The sequence below is a fragment of the Taudactylus pleione genome, unplaced genomic scaffold (assembly GCF_031769625.1).
Source record: "Taudactylus pleione unplaced genomic scaffold, aTauple2 ptg000302l, whole genome shotgun sequence".
Lineage (NCBI taxonomy): Eukaryota > Metazoa > Chordata > Amphibia > Anura > Myobatrachidae > Taudactylus > Taudactylus pleione.
Window position 1 is genome coordinate 4,916,736 of NW_028284703.1, and position 18,349 is coordinate 4,935,084.

The 18,349-nt window shown below is 38.5% G+C and overlaps 1 protein-coding gene across 4 annotated transcripts in view; it reads left to right on the forward strand.

Annotated features, from left to right (window-relative positions):
* PCDH7 (protocadherin 7) overlaps nt 1–18,349 on the forward strand; it is a 797,933-nt gene that overhangs the window by 653,938 nt on the left and 125,646 nt on the right. For 2 of the 4 annotated variants that reach the window (XM_088482963.1, XM_088482965.1), the window contains exon 3: nt 4,329–4,385. The exons of the other annotated variants lie outside the window; for them this stretch is intronic. In XM_088482963.1, the coding sequence (XP_088339089.1) occupies nt 4,329–4,385 (57 nt within the window). The remainder of the gene's footprint in view (nt 1–4,328; nt 4,386–18,349) is intronic. 4 annotated transcript variants of the gene reach the window in all.

Genomic DNA, 18,349 nt, shown 5'->3' on the forward strand with positions numbered 1-18,349 from the left:
TGTGTTGACTTAACACTGTAAAAGCAAAAAGATTATAAATGTATTATCCATTTGTATAATTCAACATTTTTTCAGTAGAATCTTGTAATCTCATACATTTTCATTATTAATCAATCTGCACATAATGGCAGCCACATCCTGCTAATTAGGGCTGAATATATCATTATACACTTGAAGGCTTTATCAGATGAATCTGCAACACCGGTGATCTGTTTTCTGCCTCTTTCTTCTCTTCTCAAAAACAGATGATCAAGTATAAATACAAGCCTGATCAACCAAGCGACCGATCATCCATTTAGCTACTCAGATGATAACTGCCATTAGGTTTCAGTCGTAGGTGGCAAGAGTGGGTATAATAAAGATAGATATTCAGAAATTTTACTTAATTTACTATTTACTTAGACATAGAAGTACAGGAACATAATTTTATGGTGAGAACAACCAAAAGGATCAGCTAGTCTGACTTTCTTTCTGTTTGTTTTTATTTATTCTATTTTTGTCTTGATTTTTTTTTTAATTTTTGCTACATATCCAATCTATGTTTCAACAAAGGGTGTGTGCTTATCTCATATATTTTTTTATTATTTTATTGCAAGAGTTTTCACTACAACATCTGGGAGACTATCAACGTTTTACTCTTTGTATTCTTATTCTTATTTTTTCTTAATTCTTCAACGTCTTTTATCTTATTTTCCTTTTTCTTTTAAATGCTGCATTTCTGGGCTCTATTAAAACTTACATTTTTTTTAATGTTTCTATCACATAACCTATGACCTTATTCTCAGCTAAACTACACTCTTACTTTTGACTGTTGTATTATTTTTTCGGGTCTTTTCTAGATGGTTACTGATGCAGAGTTGGTCGCAAAATGGGCATAATTTACAATAAAAACAAATGTAAAAAGTGCAGAGTCATAAACATCTGAAGATGCCATCATCATCATTGTTGTAATCATCATCATCAGTTCATTTACTCCTGTCCACCTAAAAAATACAACTTTCTCAGATATATATGCATCTGCATGCTATTCTGAATACATTCACAATTATGTGAACATGCTCTTAATGTACCTGACCTGTGTATCATGTCCAAGAGTGGCATACCTTGCCTTGTAGATTACACAAAATATCACTAATGAATGCAATAAATAAAACATGATCCATCACTGATTCCTGAGGAACTGCACTAGTTGCCAGCTTCCTCTGAGCTTACACCAATAACTACACCAATTTGGGAGCTGGGGCCGAGTTGAACACAAGCCAGCTTTATCTTTATCACACACAACTTGGTTACAACTTTTTTCAGACGAGTCTATTACAGTGAGGATAGGGCCAGTAGAAGTGTGCACTGATCATGACCACGGCTGTGAAACCAATTGTAAGGATTGGGAAGTCAGGCCCAGGAGATGCATACAGCCAATGGCGGCTCCAGAGGTGGGACTGCAGCACGGTCCAAAATTCAAATAGGGGAGCCACACTAACTGCTGCCAAACATCACTGGTCGGGACTCACTGGCAGTTGGTATCACTCCCCTATTTAAATTTTGGACTGCACTGCAGCCCCACCTCTGGAGCCACCACTGCATACAATTGTGCATATGGGTGACAATACATTTTTAGTTCTATGCAAGAAATGTGAGAGTAGTAATGGCTGCCTTGCATTCCACTCTGCATTGTGCCCTTTCTTTCCTGTCCTTTAGCAAGACCTTTACTTATTCCATTATCTCTGAGTCAAAATCCAGGCTCTTGTCAGCAGAGATTGGATAAAAAGTTTGGTAAATGTCACTGCAAATGCAAACCATACTCTTAGGTTTATTTATACTCGTGGATGTGTATTGTCTGTACTATTTGAAATATTTACCTTTATTTTTGAAAGTTCAAGTTGCACCTTGTTTGTAATAAATGTTTTTGTCTACAGTACAGTAGGGTATATCTTACCGCTCTTTAATTAGAGATTACAGTTTGTTTAATTCCTTTGTGTCCTTCAACATAGTATACAAATGTGTCCTTTCTTACCATTGATTCAGTCGTGCCAAATATCCCCTCTCAGCGGTCCAGGTCCCATGCAATTCGGCCACGGCGAGCGTCTTTATCATCTTATTTGCATAAATAAAGCAACTTTAAGCAACAAAACTACTTTGCAATCTTGCGCTCATCGGTGTGCGACATTTGTACATCTCTTTGTGAGTGAGTATGAATATGTGTGAAAAGGGCTCAGATAAGAACAGCAGTGGCTTCTCGTCATTTCAAGTTGCATTGTGTTTCATCTGCGACTTGAACATGTGTAAAACCAATTCTTGTGTGCTTATAGCAGAGTCCCTTGTGTGCTTGTGTGCTAGAGTCTCTAGTACGCTGCTAATGGCTGTTTGCTGCACCTGTGATTTGACTAAGATGCAAACTTTAAAGAAAAACACAGTAAAAAAATACTCTATGAAAATCCCAGTCGTGCCCAGAATCTCGTTCCGTATGGCATATGGACAATCAGTAAGTGAGGACACATCTGTATCCACCACCTTCAGTGTTGAGTCACACCAACTTTATTTTTTTATCCTTCTCTAAAACATCTAAAAAAAACATTTTTCTCTCTTTTACTGACTGTACCAATTTTGTTTTTTTATCTTTCTTTATCCTTCTCCTTTAGATTAGCATAATGTGCTCTTTATATTTAAATGATTGGGTCCATCTATATTTCTGAAAGGTTGTCTCTTTGTCCCTTCATTGGAGAATCTTTGCCTTCTGGCTTTACCAACATACCTTGCACAAAGCTTTCAATAATGCACTTTATTACTTTAATCCAGGATTCATGGGTGTAACTACCATAGGTGCAAGGGGTGCAGCTGCTATGGGGCCCAGATCTTAGGGTGCACATCTTTTTTGTCAAAGTTTCATGTGTTATATACATTTTTCACCATTGGGTGGTACATAGGGGCCCTTACAAACTTTTGCTATGGGGCCTTCAAATACCTAGTTACGTCCCTGGGATTGCTTCCTTTGTGTTGATTTGTTAAATATTAAGAGTTTAACTACACAAGCAATCCAGAATGTCACTATTTCTAGCTGACTTACCAATTGGCAGATTCCAGTTCACGTCAGGCATACTGAAATATCTAATAATTATCACCCCACATTGATAACCTTATTTCTTACCTTGTCCTGGTGTTCTATATATTTTTTCTATTTGAAAATGATTTTACCAGTCTCAGATACTTTCAGTCCTACCTGGAATGCTTTTATCTTATTCTTTACATATAACACAGATTCACCTGTCTTTTTTACTTCTCTGCCATATAACTGAAAATAATTATGTCCCAGTCATGGTTATCATCTTACATTCACTCAACAGCACCTACAAGATCTAAACTATCCCTTGACATGATTGAAATTCATTCAGGGAGTTTATTTCATAAATGTCAAGCATTTATACACATACTGTAGATTTTAAAACCGTACAGTTTTTCCTTAACCAGCTACTACCAATAGAGAAGCTGGAAATTGTTTCAAATTGTTTATTAAGTTTAAAATTGTATCAATTCTTGAACTTTAGATTAACTGAAAAATACATTTGACCAAGTTGAGTAGATTGGACAATGTTGCTGCTTCCATAAGTTTAAATTAGAGATGAGCGGTTCAGTTTTGTGAAAAACATACAAACCCAAACTTTGAGCCAAAACAGTTGAGGCTGGTTTTGCCAAACCAATATCTTTTGAGGGAGGTTTTACCAAAACCAAAACACAGGCTCCTTGCACATCTCTAGTTTAAATAGCTGCATTGAAGTATTGTTATGTACTGTGTGTTCTCTTTTGTTTATTATGTGAACTGCATATTTGAACTTCAGACTAAAACCCAAAACACAAAAATATTCATGGTTTAAATTTATAAAAAATACTTTAAAAAAACCTATAAAATAATCAAAGCTTGGGTAGAGATATTGTGGAGAATGATAAATCACTAACCAATCGGCTCCTAACTGTCATTTTTTAAATACAACCTGTAAAATGATAGAAGTTGATTGGCTGGTATTTTATCTCTTTCCACTTTATCTCTCTCCAAGCTTTGATAAATCTCCCATATAGCCATTTAAAGCCATGCTACCACCTAATTGTACATCATTATAGCTGAAGCACTTGGAAAACCAGCTGCAGCTCTTCTTGCAACCTGGTCAAATAAAAATGGACAGTATAATGCTGTGGAGTGGGATGTGAGCCAGAGGGCCAATCACAAGCTGCATTCAAGACACTTTGGCTTGTGATTGGTTCACCTGGTAACTTGCAACCATGTGTTGCCATTTTATTGTGGCATGTGAAATTGATTAGCCAGTTCTGTATTACAGAATTAGAAGAGCTCTGTGAAACTGGCTGCATGGTGCTTCGGCTAAGGGAAGAAGAAGGTTAGTAAACTTTATATAGTATGTGGTAGTTCAGCTTTAACAAACAGAAAGAGCAACATGTTATACACTAGTTTAATGGATTTTAACTTTCACATTTCAGATAATAGCTCAGCAGTTATACAAATACATGTCACGTTGGTCGAATACAAAAAATATACTTTCAATATATTCAAGATTGGTTTGATCAAGATTTCAAGCATCTCTAACCAATAAACGTTTCATCATCTTTAGGGGAGCCAATGGACCTAGACCATTCTTCTAAATCACATCAATGCCTCAATCTAAGCTTTAGATCGTTCAGATATGAGGGTTCTATCTAATAAGCAGCAATTGTGGCAGGAATATAGCAAAAGCCAAAAGGCTACAAACTAAAAAATAAAACAGCTTAACATCATGAATGGCATCATAAGATCAAGACTGATCATTGTGTAAAGCATCCCTGTTGTTTATCGCTGCAATTGTCTTTCTGTTTGTTTTAAGTGACCCAGATCAAACATATCTACATCTTGCTGCTCATTAATACTTAATGCTTTCTTATCTCACATTTATCTTAAATGAAATGAGTAAATGTTTGCTTATGTTACTATTTAGAGCCAATAACAATGTTTCCTTTGTAATAGATCTGCTCACAGAGGGCACACGTAGACATGTCATGAAAGGACAGTATTCTCCAGAGCCAAAGATTAATTCAGACCCAAGCTTCAGAGAGAGTGCTGCCAAGTTTAGTGATTAAAGTGGTGGCTTTGAATTATTATTCTGCGTACTACACACTAGGGACCAATCTACTTTACTACTAAACTTATTTCTGTTTGGTGCTAATGACTTTGTAATGGTTATTTGTTCATATTTGTGATGTTAAAAATTTTAACATATTCTAACCAATTTTTGGTTTGCAACAAGACAAATGAGTCTGATGTTACAATACGGTAGCATTGAACTGTCATATTTTTCTTCAATAGATATAAGAAAGTGGATTCATTTAGAGTCCTATTTACATATAGTCAAAAGAAGTGACTACAGTATACCCTCAAAGTAATAGTCATTGACAAGTCCATCAAAACTACTTTAAATCAGCCTGTTAAATATAGGGAGAGGGGCTAATTAGAAAATCATATTGCGGTATACATGCAAACTCTTTTGTCCACCATTGGATGCAGAAGTATATCAATTAATTATAATTTACACAGTGCAGTAACTCATAGCGCCCAAATATATATAACAAGTCTACTGCAAGGAGGGTTAATGAAAGCAAGTATATGATTGGTTGCTGTAGCTTATTGCATTGTTCAGGTTGGTATCACTGTATCCAATTCATAATTGCCTACTCTCCTGGAACCTGTGGGAGGCAGGATTTTTCGGGTAATCCCCACACCCAGGGAAGATTAGGCAATTCTCCTGCATCTTGCCCACTTCCTAGTGAAGTGAGCAGAATGGAGAGTTTTCCTGGGGATCGTCTTTCTGTGAGTAGGTGGCGAAGCCTAATGACATGATTCTAAGAGAATCCCTATTTGTTTCCTATTTAAATACTTGGGATTCATGGCATTTTAACCATGAGAGGGTGGGGCCTAGTGAGGCGTACAGTCTGGCCCTGTCCCCGTCATCGCCCACCTGCATCTCCTCTCCGGGCTTCTTCTGGAAAGGAAAATGAGAAAGTAGGCAAGTATGATCCAGTTGTGTTACACAGAATGGTCAGGATCACAGTACCTGGTAAAAATACATAGGGATCTATTTACTAAGCTTTGGATGGGGATTAAGTGAATGGAGATAAAGTGTCAACCAACCAGCTCCTAACTGTCATTTTTCAAACACAGCCTGTGACATGGCAGTTAGGAGCGGATTGGCTGGTACTTTATCTCCACTCACTTTATCTCCATCCAAGGCTTAGTAAATAGACCCCATAATCTGGCTCATAGTAAGAGAGGTTTCCTTTACTAACATTGGTAAAGTTGTTACATAACCATCTAACTTACATTAAGTGACAGATAAAAGTTAATTGCCTATTAGTTGCTATGGTTTTTGTGGACATTTCAGTAATGTTAGAAAATAACTGTGAATCTATTTCTATTTTCAGTCACCAGGGATTTCCAGTCCAGCGTGATTTTCACTGTACAAATTGCAAAACAACACTGTATTATGTATTATTCATAACATTCTTGGTTTAAATGACCATATTATTATAGGAACCTTAGCCATCACCATCTTCATTGATTTTCACAAAACTTTTGTTTTCCTAACCCAAACTGAAAGCCATTAACTTTTTTTTTGTTTCAATCTATAGTAATATATAATAATGGACTCAGGGCCTGATTCACTAGGGAACGCAACTACGAATGCAATAGCGATTATGCACTCAATTCCACTGCGATAGTATGCTAATCCATTGCGATCGCTATGCCGCCGCTGAACTACATAAGGTCGCCCACTTTGCCTTACACACATCCGTAATGTTTATCAAGACTGCAAAATCACCGGTAACATCGAGTACAATTGTAGCCTCACGCACACTTACACAAGCTCTAAACCTTACTCAGGAATTGCTATTACCTTCAGTGCACACTATGAGACCTCAGGCTGTGTAGGGCATTGCAGTGGCTAATTTATGCACGCCCATGCAATGGCGCTCAAATGCACTGGCATGCCTGCGTTCGGACGACCACCCTCCCCCGTCACCACCCACAAATGGCACTTCCTGTCAATTACTCTGCGATGGGTCTGCATGGTCACTGCGATTGCTGTCCCGATTGCAGTGACTGGTTTGTGCGCACACATTGCGATGCATACCTATGCACAGTACGCAACAATCGTCCGCTTGCGTGCATATTAGCAACTGCGTTCCTTGCTGAATCAGGCCCTACGTCTCCAATGCTTTGCAGTTCCCCATTGTGTTTAATGTTATGGCCCTATATCAGGTCAATCATATGTGATCATCCCCACTGCAAATATAAAGTACTGATGGCAGAGCAATGTACTGTATAAGGGTTCAGCAGAATAGCAGCAGTCAGCGTAGTGCCCTTAGTTTGTACCTGTCCTGTCTGGAGGTAAATGAGGATGGGGAAGATAATGAGCCCCAGACAAGTGGGTCAAGATCCATTCCCCTCTAGTGCTCCATTATATATGGGGCAGAGATCTAGACCCCAGCCCAGTGCTGTTGGGGCTATCTGACTCTTTTGAGGAGAGGTGGATTTGAAGAATGTAATAGTCTTTCTGACTCCTCTTACCTTTGCACAAATATGGGTGGGGGTATCATACCCCGGGTATGGTAGAACTCATAATCAGTGATTACTCTTTTATGTGTAGTTCCAATGTGAAAAGTTAAATTTAATATTATGTTGTTAGATTTTTCCATGTGTTATCCAAAATGTATGGAAAATAAAGTCAGACAATGAATTGATGGAAAACACTTTAAAGTAAGGTCACAGAAATGTATGGAGCTAAAAATAACACAGGAAATGTTGTGAGCAGCCTTAGCTGGCCCCATCCACAGCAATGGTCTGATGAGGTCATTAAAGAAAAAATAAATCACCAGACAAATTATGTGATTAATAATGTCATTGATAACAACATATATATTATTTAAAGTATTCTTACATCACCGATCACTGACATAATTCAACATCTGACATGAGCAAACACCTTTACTAAATAGATCACCCTAATCTAGATGCTTAGTGAAGGGTAGTTTATACACAACTAAAAATAATATAACATGAGGGTTATTTAATAACATCAACAACTAGCGTTTCAGTCTCTAGGGTTGGTTAGGCAATAAAGGTAGATGTCTGATTGGTTGATGTAGGTTAGTGCAGATTTGCACATTTGACCAATATCAGCAAAAAGTGTAAAAAAAGTAAATCTACATATTTATTAATCCCCACAGCAATGCAAAGTAGCTATAGAACAAGATTAAATATACAGATGTATATAATCATTAGCTTCTATAATAAGTTTATTGATAAAAACTGAATTCATACTAATATGGAGACTTTGGGCTTACTGCAGAAACATACTCTTATATCATGTAAATTTCTCATCACTGCTATTTTTCATCAGCTAGTGTATAATTATTTAGACCATATGGGACTTTGGGCCTGATCCAGCAGATGCTTGGGAATCTGCGCAGGTGCCAGACCCGTTCTGCGCAAGTGCAGAACGGGTCTGCAAGGCCGCACACAAACTGGCAGCAGAATGTCAGCGATTAACAGTCTGCTGCCATTTGTGGGCGGGGAGGGGGCGGCGATGCCCTCCGTTTCCTGAAACGGAGGCGTGTCGCCGCCATTGCAGGGGAGGGAAAAAGCCAGGATTTCCGTCGGCTGATGGAGATTTACTGGCCTCTTCCCCTAAACTGCTGCGGTCAGCTGCAGTACCCCACGGGTCACCACAGCCGACCAATGGTATGCAGATTAACCGATGCTGCATTGGACAACGCAGCTCGGTTAAGTAACGCACAGGAGGCGTGATACCTCCTGCTGCATTGCCATAATTGCAAGGATCGCAGTGGCAAAGCTGCCTGTGTGCATACATCATATATCTATAGCCTACGTGCAGCTTTGCAATTGTGGTCCTTGCTGAATCAGGCCCTTTGTGTGATGTCAGTGATGTAACCATTTCATAAATGCTCTCTGTGATATCATCAGTGACATCATGAAATATGCCATTTATCATGTGATTTTATGTATTATCTCATTAATTTTTTTGTTGATGATTGTACAATTAAAGGTTACACAGACTACAAAACCCAGTTTTTTATATATCTATATATTTTTATATACAGTGGTGCTGGTGCAAGTAGGTTTCATCTGTTACCGGTACTCTGCGAACACGCTCAACTGGGCATGTCACACATCATGGGGGCATGTTTGCACAACACGTCCCATTTCTTGTCACTCAGGGGGCATGCTCAGTGCCCCGGGTGCTGCTGGGATGCCCCTGGTCACTCATGGTTCGTGGTCCATCTTGCTGCAAACGCTGTGACTTGCTCGCCGGCACTACTAATGGCCAGGGCCAGATTAAAAATGGGGCAGATGGAGCTACAGCTCGAGGCTCCCACATGAAGATCATCATGTGGAGGCCATGTGGATGACCAGCCATGTGGATGACCATCATGTGGATGACTAGCCACCAGCTGGTCACTCAGTCAGCCATACATTATTAACATTTTATTTTAATTATTTCCACAAAATGATGCAATTTTTACACTTTTATCTATTTAGGAATACATTGGGGCTGACAATGTAAGGGTGTACATGCCCACAGGGCATTGGCTAAACCCACACAGCACTGGTCAAACCTATGCAGTACTGGTCATAGCTCCTTTGCTTCTTACAGTAACCCCTTGATCATTTTCAGACCCAGGCCCATGTGGCACTTAATCTGGCCCTGCTAATGGCTCTGGCTGTAACATGGTAGGTGTATGGCATACCGTGTACTAATTTTGTATGTCGTACTGGCCCATTACTTGCACCAGTTTTATTTTAACATACATCAATATTTAAAAAAAAATAAAAAAAACTACAACAAAAGACAAAAATACTAGTTAATCTTCAGCATTAATTAAACATATGGTTTATGGGGAAAAAAGACACAAAGACTCACAAAGGTTGCTTTGCTGTCTGCAGATAAATAAATGTAGCTGCCTCAATCTTTATAAAAAAAAAACAAATATATATATATGTGTTGTACAATAACATAAAAGTAACCAGAGAGATAAAAGTGGGCTATGAATATACAAGTGTCTGTGAGCTCTACAGAAGGCTGAAGCCAGTTTATGGCTTCTGAGTGATTTATTATGTCAAAATCTGCAGCTACATCCACATGGATTAACGTAAAAGGGTAAACAGTGTCAAATCAAATAAGAGTGGTATTATTAACACAATAAAAAATATGATGGTTTCTCACAAGCAAAACATAATAATAAAAGTCAAGAAAACTTCCATAAAAATGATATTAGTAATCTAGTCTAGAAACATGAGAAACAAAAAGAAACACATGCTTTCTATAAAATCTATAAAAAATCAAAAGTCCGGACTGACTCACTGACTCATCAATACCGGGCCCAAACCCCTGGACCTAGAAACATGAAAATCAGGGACTATATCCATAATGTAGGTACCCATGAAGCAGGGATTTTTATAAATTGGGGGTGAAAAAGGCTAAAATATTTCCTCCCCTTGTGCAATGTCCTGACTGACTGACTAATCAACGCTTATCAACGCTCATCGATCCAATATTCAAATAGGGGCACCACACCAACTGCCAGTGATGTTTGACAACAGTTGGGGTGACAGTTGGTGTGGCTCTGCTTATCTGAATATTGGACTGCGCTGCAGCCCCACCTCTGGAGTCACCATTGCTGAAAATTAAACACTAAACACACGGGACGATTCGCTCCATGAATGAAATTGTCCCGTGTGTCCCTGGCAGGAGTGTGCTCAGTGTCGTTAACGACACTGAGCAGAAACACTGAACGAAATCAAGAACGATTTCATTCAGTGCCGGCCGCCCACCCTCATCCCCGAACATGTTCAACCTGACAATATCGTCAGGTTGGACGGGAGGTTCGGGCGATGAACAATAACTACCAACTACAAACAGGAGCGCGCACTGGTCGTTATCATTCATCATTTTGGGGCTGATACTGAAGGATTTTTTGGATGACTGAACGATAACGATATTGTTATCGTTCCGTCGTTCTAAAAATCGCTGCATGTGTATGCAGCATAAGGGGCCCATTCAACAGGAGTTTTATCATAAGCAATGAGTTTTAAAACTTGTTGTGTATGATAAATGGTGCTCCAGCCAATCATCTCCCAACTGTCATTTTTTAAACAGATGACAGGAGCTGATTGGCTGGTTGACAATTATCATATGCAATGAGTTTTAAAACTCATTGCGCTTGATAAAACTTGTTGATAAATAAGGCCTCTAGGTTTTTTTCCATTTGGATACTGCCTTGCTTTGTATATGGATTTTTCATTTTCTCAAACATGGCAAATTAGTTTTTGAATGAGAAGATGGTGCCTCACACCATTGTCCCCATCACAGGACATATTTTAGGAAGGTAGTTGTGTCTGATATATAGACTATACACAGGTTACAATTTGTATGAATTTAAATATTATGCCAGAAAAACAATGATATTCATCAAAAAGCACAAATATCTAGTCCCCAAAAGAATATTAGTACTTGGGTTCAACTGTGGTCAAAAAATTACTGCTTTCAGTCTGACTAGCAGGCACCACATTTGGTATGGAAGTGAGTACACTTGACCAGAGGTCAGATGTCACCCAATTGTGTGTGGCCAAAATAGTTGCAATTATTTTAGACATTTTAGTTAATGGATGATCCAACCTCTTTGGTTAAATGCTTGGAGTTACAGTAAGTAATTTTTCTGTTTCTGCATGTACAAATGACAAAGTTGTCAACTATGTTTCAATCTAAAGCCAGCCCATACTGACCAAACAAATTATTCATAAATATGTTGTTTTTGCTGTCTGTTGTGTTATATTCTGCTGTCTGTTGTGTTGTGTTGTCTGATTTGTTATACAGGTCCTTTTTCCCCATTCACAAGGTGTCAGATTATGACTGTATCTCTTTCCAAAAGTTTGGATTTACCCTTCAAACTTTTTTCTTTCTGAGCATCGGAACTTTGTAAAGTTATCTGAATGCATTAAAATGCCAAATCAATGGCACATCAACAAGATTGGGTGGGATCATTTATCAAAGCCTAATGGTTGATGCAGAGGCAAGATATATGCAAATTAAGATGTCATGTCATGAAGTTCACAAGATGTTTTGATTTATATCCATGTAATGGTGTTATTATAGTTCCAAGTAATTAAATTAGAAGCTCAATCAATTACCTGAAAAGTAGAGATAACAATTCCACTTAATCAAAGCAAAATGTAAGCTTATTTTGCATCAACTTTAAATAGCATATATTACCATGGACTGTTTGTTATTGGGCTTCCTAGTGTCCTCTCCATTTAGTAGTACAGTGGTATATACATTCTCATATTTAAGGGGTTAGTGTTTGTAGAAGATACAGTACATGCGCAGAAGCCGGCCGCTGGGACAGGCAAGTAATGCAGCTATTTCTATAGCTGCGCTACTAATTGCAGGGACAGCATTTTTTGGATGAATTGCTCCAGTATTAAGTATCCTGCGTTGCGAGGTGAAAACTTCATCATACAGCCCCCGATGATGAATAGGCCCCTATGTGTATAAGGTGTATATGAAAAATAAATGCATTCTGTGTTTAGCTGGGGTCCCATTCACATTATATCTCATTATGGTATGCAAATATTCCAATATACGGAAAAATCAAGTATCCAAAATACTTCTGGTCCCAAACATTTTGGATATAGGAGACTTAACCTGTAATATGACGTACATCAATAAACATAGTAAATAGATCTAATCTAAGATTCTTTGGTAGGGATATATTCACTAAAGTGCGGGGTTTTAGAAGTGCAGATGTTGCCCATAGCAACCAGTCAGAGTCTAGCTATTATCTTCTCAAAGGTGCTAGATATAGTATATGTTAAGTAGAATCTGATTGGTTGCTACAGGCAACATCTCTACTTCTAAAAACCTGCACTTTAGTAAATATACCCTGTAGTGTTCATTCAATGGCTGTTTCACAAATCTCTCTCTCTCTCTCTCTCTCTCTCTCTCTCTCTCTCTGTCTATGTATATATATATATATATATATATATAGTTTCTAGTAAGTGAGTTTGTATAAGCAAACAGTATTATATCACCTGATTAGCACCTGTATTTAACTAGGTGCATAAAGTGCGAGTGAATATATAACAAACAATATAGTGAAAAGAGAACACAATGCAGTGGTGAATAAATATATAAACAATGATTTATTCTATACAATATAAAAAATGTAAACAGCTATGTGCATTTAATACAAGAGATGTGCTAAAAGGTCTATTCAATATGGTTTAAAACAATGGGGGTGTAGGTAATGAAAACAATGTGGATAGTTGGAGGCAAATTAATTAAAAACAGGAGTTCATAGAATCACATTTCATGGAGTTTAGAAACAAAAGAACAATTAGCAATAAAAAGACTATTCTTATCTGAGTCCAAGTATCAGCACAAAGTTCACGAGATAAGAGGGAACACTTGCCAACGCATTTCGTCTGTCAGACTTCATCAAGGGGTATCAGAGCTCTCTATGTGAGGAGCGACAGCTCGGTCACACCCGCAGCGGGTGACCTGCGGCTAGCACATGCAGAGATGGAGACAAGGCTTTCTCCGAATCTATGAAACAAATTTAGTCCATTAGGGGGGGTTTCTGGATACTCACAGGGCCAGATTAACAATGGGGTGGATGGAGCTACAGCTCCAGGTCTCCAAATAAAAATAGGCCCATCAACATGACAGAATGATTACCAGCTAACTAACTTGCCATAAAGTTTAAGTATTTAAATAGTTTTTCTAGTCCCCCGTCCCCCCCAAAAAAACAAAAATTATGCAATTTTTCTATTTCTATGTAGTTAGGGAGACATTGTGGTCATAGTTTAGGGGTGTATACACCAAGGTGACTCTGACCATAGCCACACAGCACCAATCACAGCTCTTCCCCTTCTCAGTATAGGCCCTTGAACATTTTCAGCTCCAGGCCCATGTAGGCCTTAATCCGGCCCTGGATACTCAGAAACACCTCCTGTGTGCACGTATGATATATAAAGTGTTACTATTCCTCTCTAACATAAACCTCTAGTAATTTGCCTTAAGCTCTTAATAAAAATGCTGGAGGCTTGCAACCTATTTATTAGTCATGGACTTAATGTAGTAAACACATGCTGCATCCTATGTAATATATTTATACTTATAAAGTGTATTATGATTACATCCACTAAATTTCAAACATGAGCAGAGTTAATGTTAGCGTATCAGTTCATGTGTTACTGTATATTTTAAATTTATCACAGTATACCAGTACACTGTTAGAAAAATGTCAAGCTGTGCTCTGCTAAACTTCCACTAAACACCATAATGATCAGTAGGAAAGCTGTCAAGTGGCAGCCTGAAGATTTTCATTTTAATGAAGTTTGCATGGAAAAATGTTTATTCTGCTTTTTTGTGCAAAAAATAAGATATTTCAGATTTTTTTTGTTCTACATGAGGCTCAGATTCACTTCTTCTATTTTGTTTTAAGCTAAATTTGAGTATTGTGCTTCTTAAGATCAGCTCAAAGCCATTCAAACGCCAAACATATTTATTATAAAAGAAAAGAGAATGACAAGTCATGCTGCTTTTGCACTAAAAGGAATATATTTGATCAAGACTGCATTAATTGCTTTTACATACTATATATATATATATATATATATATGGCTATTTTCCAAGAAAAAGGTTCAGGAACTGTGGGTGGAGCTATAGAAAAACAATTTTATATATATATATATATATATATATATATACACACATATAATACATATATATAGCATTTAGAAAAGAAGGTGTGCAACAGGGGCTTTAAAATGAATCTTAGCTTATGGAAAATTCATTTTGGTCAAGGACATTATGTCATAGTCAATGAGAGGTTCAGAAACTGAGGTCTTGCTTGTGCCTGTTGTTCCTGCTGAAAAATAACTATATATATATATATATATATATATATATATAGACGTTCTATGGTCCCGGGCATAGTTTTAATGCATAGAAGTTGTTCCCCAGGGATAGCCATAGCTCGTTTCTTTGCCTCCAACAATGATCCATACTCATACCGTCTATTCAAAAATTCTGGATTGTCATCCATATGCTGTTCAGCCATAACCACACTGCTGCAAATACGCTTAGCATGCACAAACTGTGAGTAGGGCAGACCGTATTTACACGGTTTAGGATGGAAATTGCTCATGTGTGACAGCGTATTGTGGTCACTGGGTTTATGAAACAGTGTGGTTTCATTCTGGCCCTCAGATAAATTTACCTCTGCATCCAAAAAGGTGACTCTGTGGGCACCTGTACTGTAAGTCAATTTAATAGGGCTAGTCGTTACATTGTGACACTCCATATCAATGAACTGTTGTTTGGAACCCGACCCGATCACAAAAAGATCATCTATTTAGAGACAGTATGCTTTTATGCACCCTGCTATAACACTGTCCCACATTGGACCCCATCGCACACCCGGAGATCTGTAGAAAAAACTTGCCGTCATACAAAAAATTATTATGCAACAGTATCATTTCCAACAGCTCTAACAATATACCAACATCAGGTCCCCTATACAGCTTATTACTATCTACCAATGCTCATACTGCTGCTATCCCATCCTTATTGGGAATAATGGTGTACAGGTTCGAGATGTCAATACTGCACAAAAAGCCTCCACCAGGTACAGTATGTCACCAATATCTTTTAATTTATTTAAAAAGGCAGTCGTACCCAATAGAAACTAAACATAATTTGTGTAACAACAGTGCAATAAGAATAGTTAGATGTCAATTTATATGCAAATATGCCAACATAAATTTTTAAAAAGGTTTAATAAATTGGATTGTAAATCTAAAGCATACACAATGTCTACAATTCATATACAGTAGCCACAAATATTGAATAAAACATGTCTAAAAAGAGATGGTGCACCAGCAAAAAGAAAAAAAATATAGAAATATAGATTGAAAATTAATTATTGTAAAGATATGTTGCTGGATCTATTCATGCTATAAACTGCTTGAAGGTAATCTGTATCAATAAACGTTCAGTCTTTAAATGAACAATTGCTGCTTTAATTAAATATGTGCTCACTCCACAAATCCTTTGTAAATATCTCCGATGGTATGTGGTATACAAATAACCTCTGAGCCCACATCTTGCTGGTGTGTGTCAAAAGAAGAGAAAAAGTGTTTATGCACAAAGACAGCTTTGAATATTTAGGGTGATATACGATACCAGTGACAGCTCCCGAGACCTCTATATTTTGGTCCCCTGAGACAAACTGTAGCCTGCCACCCAGGGGTGTTTCTAGAGAGGAGGGGGCCCATGTGCAGTCTCCGACATGGGCCCCCTCCTCTCCGCATGGTGGCCGGCAGCACACTGAGTTGTGCGCGGCCAGTGCCTGAGTTATAGACTCTGGGCATTAGAGTTTGCCCAGAGTCTATAGTGTATGCACAGGTCACTGGGAAAATGGCTGCAGTGGCCATTTTCCCTGTACTGTGCATGCGCAAACAACGGGAAAATGGCAGCCGCGGCCATTTTCCAGTCATTTTACTGTGCCGGACGCCCACGCCGATGTGGGACTCTGGAGAGGTAAGTAATATTATGGGTGCAGGGTGTGTGGTGCGGGGCCCACCTAGACTCAGGGGCCCGTGTTCCCCGCACACACTGCACCCATTATAGATGCGCCGCTGGTGCCGCCCTAGACTTAGAATGTGCCAGATTCCGGGGAAAGGGGTGCACGTGTGCTGCTGGCTCACAATATCACTGTGTTCCCATCTTACGGATTAGCTGTAGTTTGCCATCCCGGACCTGTAGTGCAGTATGTCCGGTTTTTGGAGGTTGGATGCAACTGGGCAGCGGTCCCTGGTGATTTACTCTTTTGCTTCCTTACGAAAGTTGGTATAAGGCGTTTGGCAGCACTGTTATCCGGGAGACTGTTACTTTGTATCCAATAGTCTCTGGTGTAGCAGCAGGTGTCCAATAGCAAACCTGGACTGTTAACAATACATGGTTGTAATAGAGAGTAGAGGTACATTGAAACAGCCTGAAACAAGGCCGCCTCGGAGGGCAGGTGACACACTTATGCTGTTTAGGCAATGTATAAATTAAAGGAACAATGGGATGAGCAGGAATCAAGGCTGCCTTCAACTCCTCTGTGATAATAGCATTCTGCACTGCTGGAGTTAGCAATAATGATAGCTCCTTGCAAAATGTAACCATAGGGTCCCAAGGGAGTAATATATAAACTGAACTATCTGCTAGATGTCTTTCAACCTCAGCCTTGTACAGCCTTGGATAGATCCCGAATTACAATCGCCCCGCCCTTATCAGTGGGGCAGAGTATAACATAAGTATACCGAGACAAATCCCGTAGGGCCTCCCGTTCAACTTTGTTGAAATTGTTATAAGAGGGAGTGCTGCCTTTTGAGAGACGTGTGTATATATATATATATATATATAAAACTATATATATATATATATATATATATATATATATATACAGTGAAATAGAGAGAGGGGGAGGAGTGGTATTTGCAAGGAAGAAAATATTGTATATTTTGCACATTTAACACAGCTCTATGTATCATGAGGAGTCTTGGTACCATTTTTCATTGGTATGAGGTCTTGTACTATAGAAGCTTTATCACAACCAAATAAAAGTGAGAGAAGGGCTCTGATAATGGTAAGAAATATACAAACATTGTCCTCTCTGCTAAATGATGAACTCTGTAAACAGGTTTACAGTTGGCATCGTAGACTCTATATAAAGTCCTATAAAGGTTCAAAAGATAGAGGGGCTCATGTAATGTGATGCAATATACGTTAAAATTGTAGATTGTGTGAATTGCGCCCACGAAAAAAGCAATTGGGGAATTTACGTAAAAAGCATATTTAACTTTGTGCAATATATACGCTAATATCATAAGATACATTATTTTGTACCTTACACTATCAGCGCATTTCTTTAGTGTAGTGGTGTAGTGGGGAAAACTCCACCATATTAATAAAAGTGCTTTGGCACACTCTATCTATACTTGGGCTACATCAGCCCACCCATTCCTTCCCCCATTCCACCACTCTGCATATAGACTGAGATGTACTTATTTATAAAGTATACATATACATACATGCACGCACACACACATGCACACACGCTTGCACACGTACACACACATACACACATCCATGTGCTTGCAGGGCACACCAAAATCAATAGCTGCTGGATTGTTCCAAGAAGATGTATCCATCCAACCAAGAAAATCTTCTGGCTACACCAATAC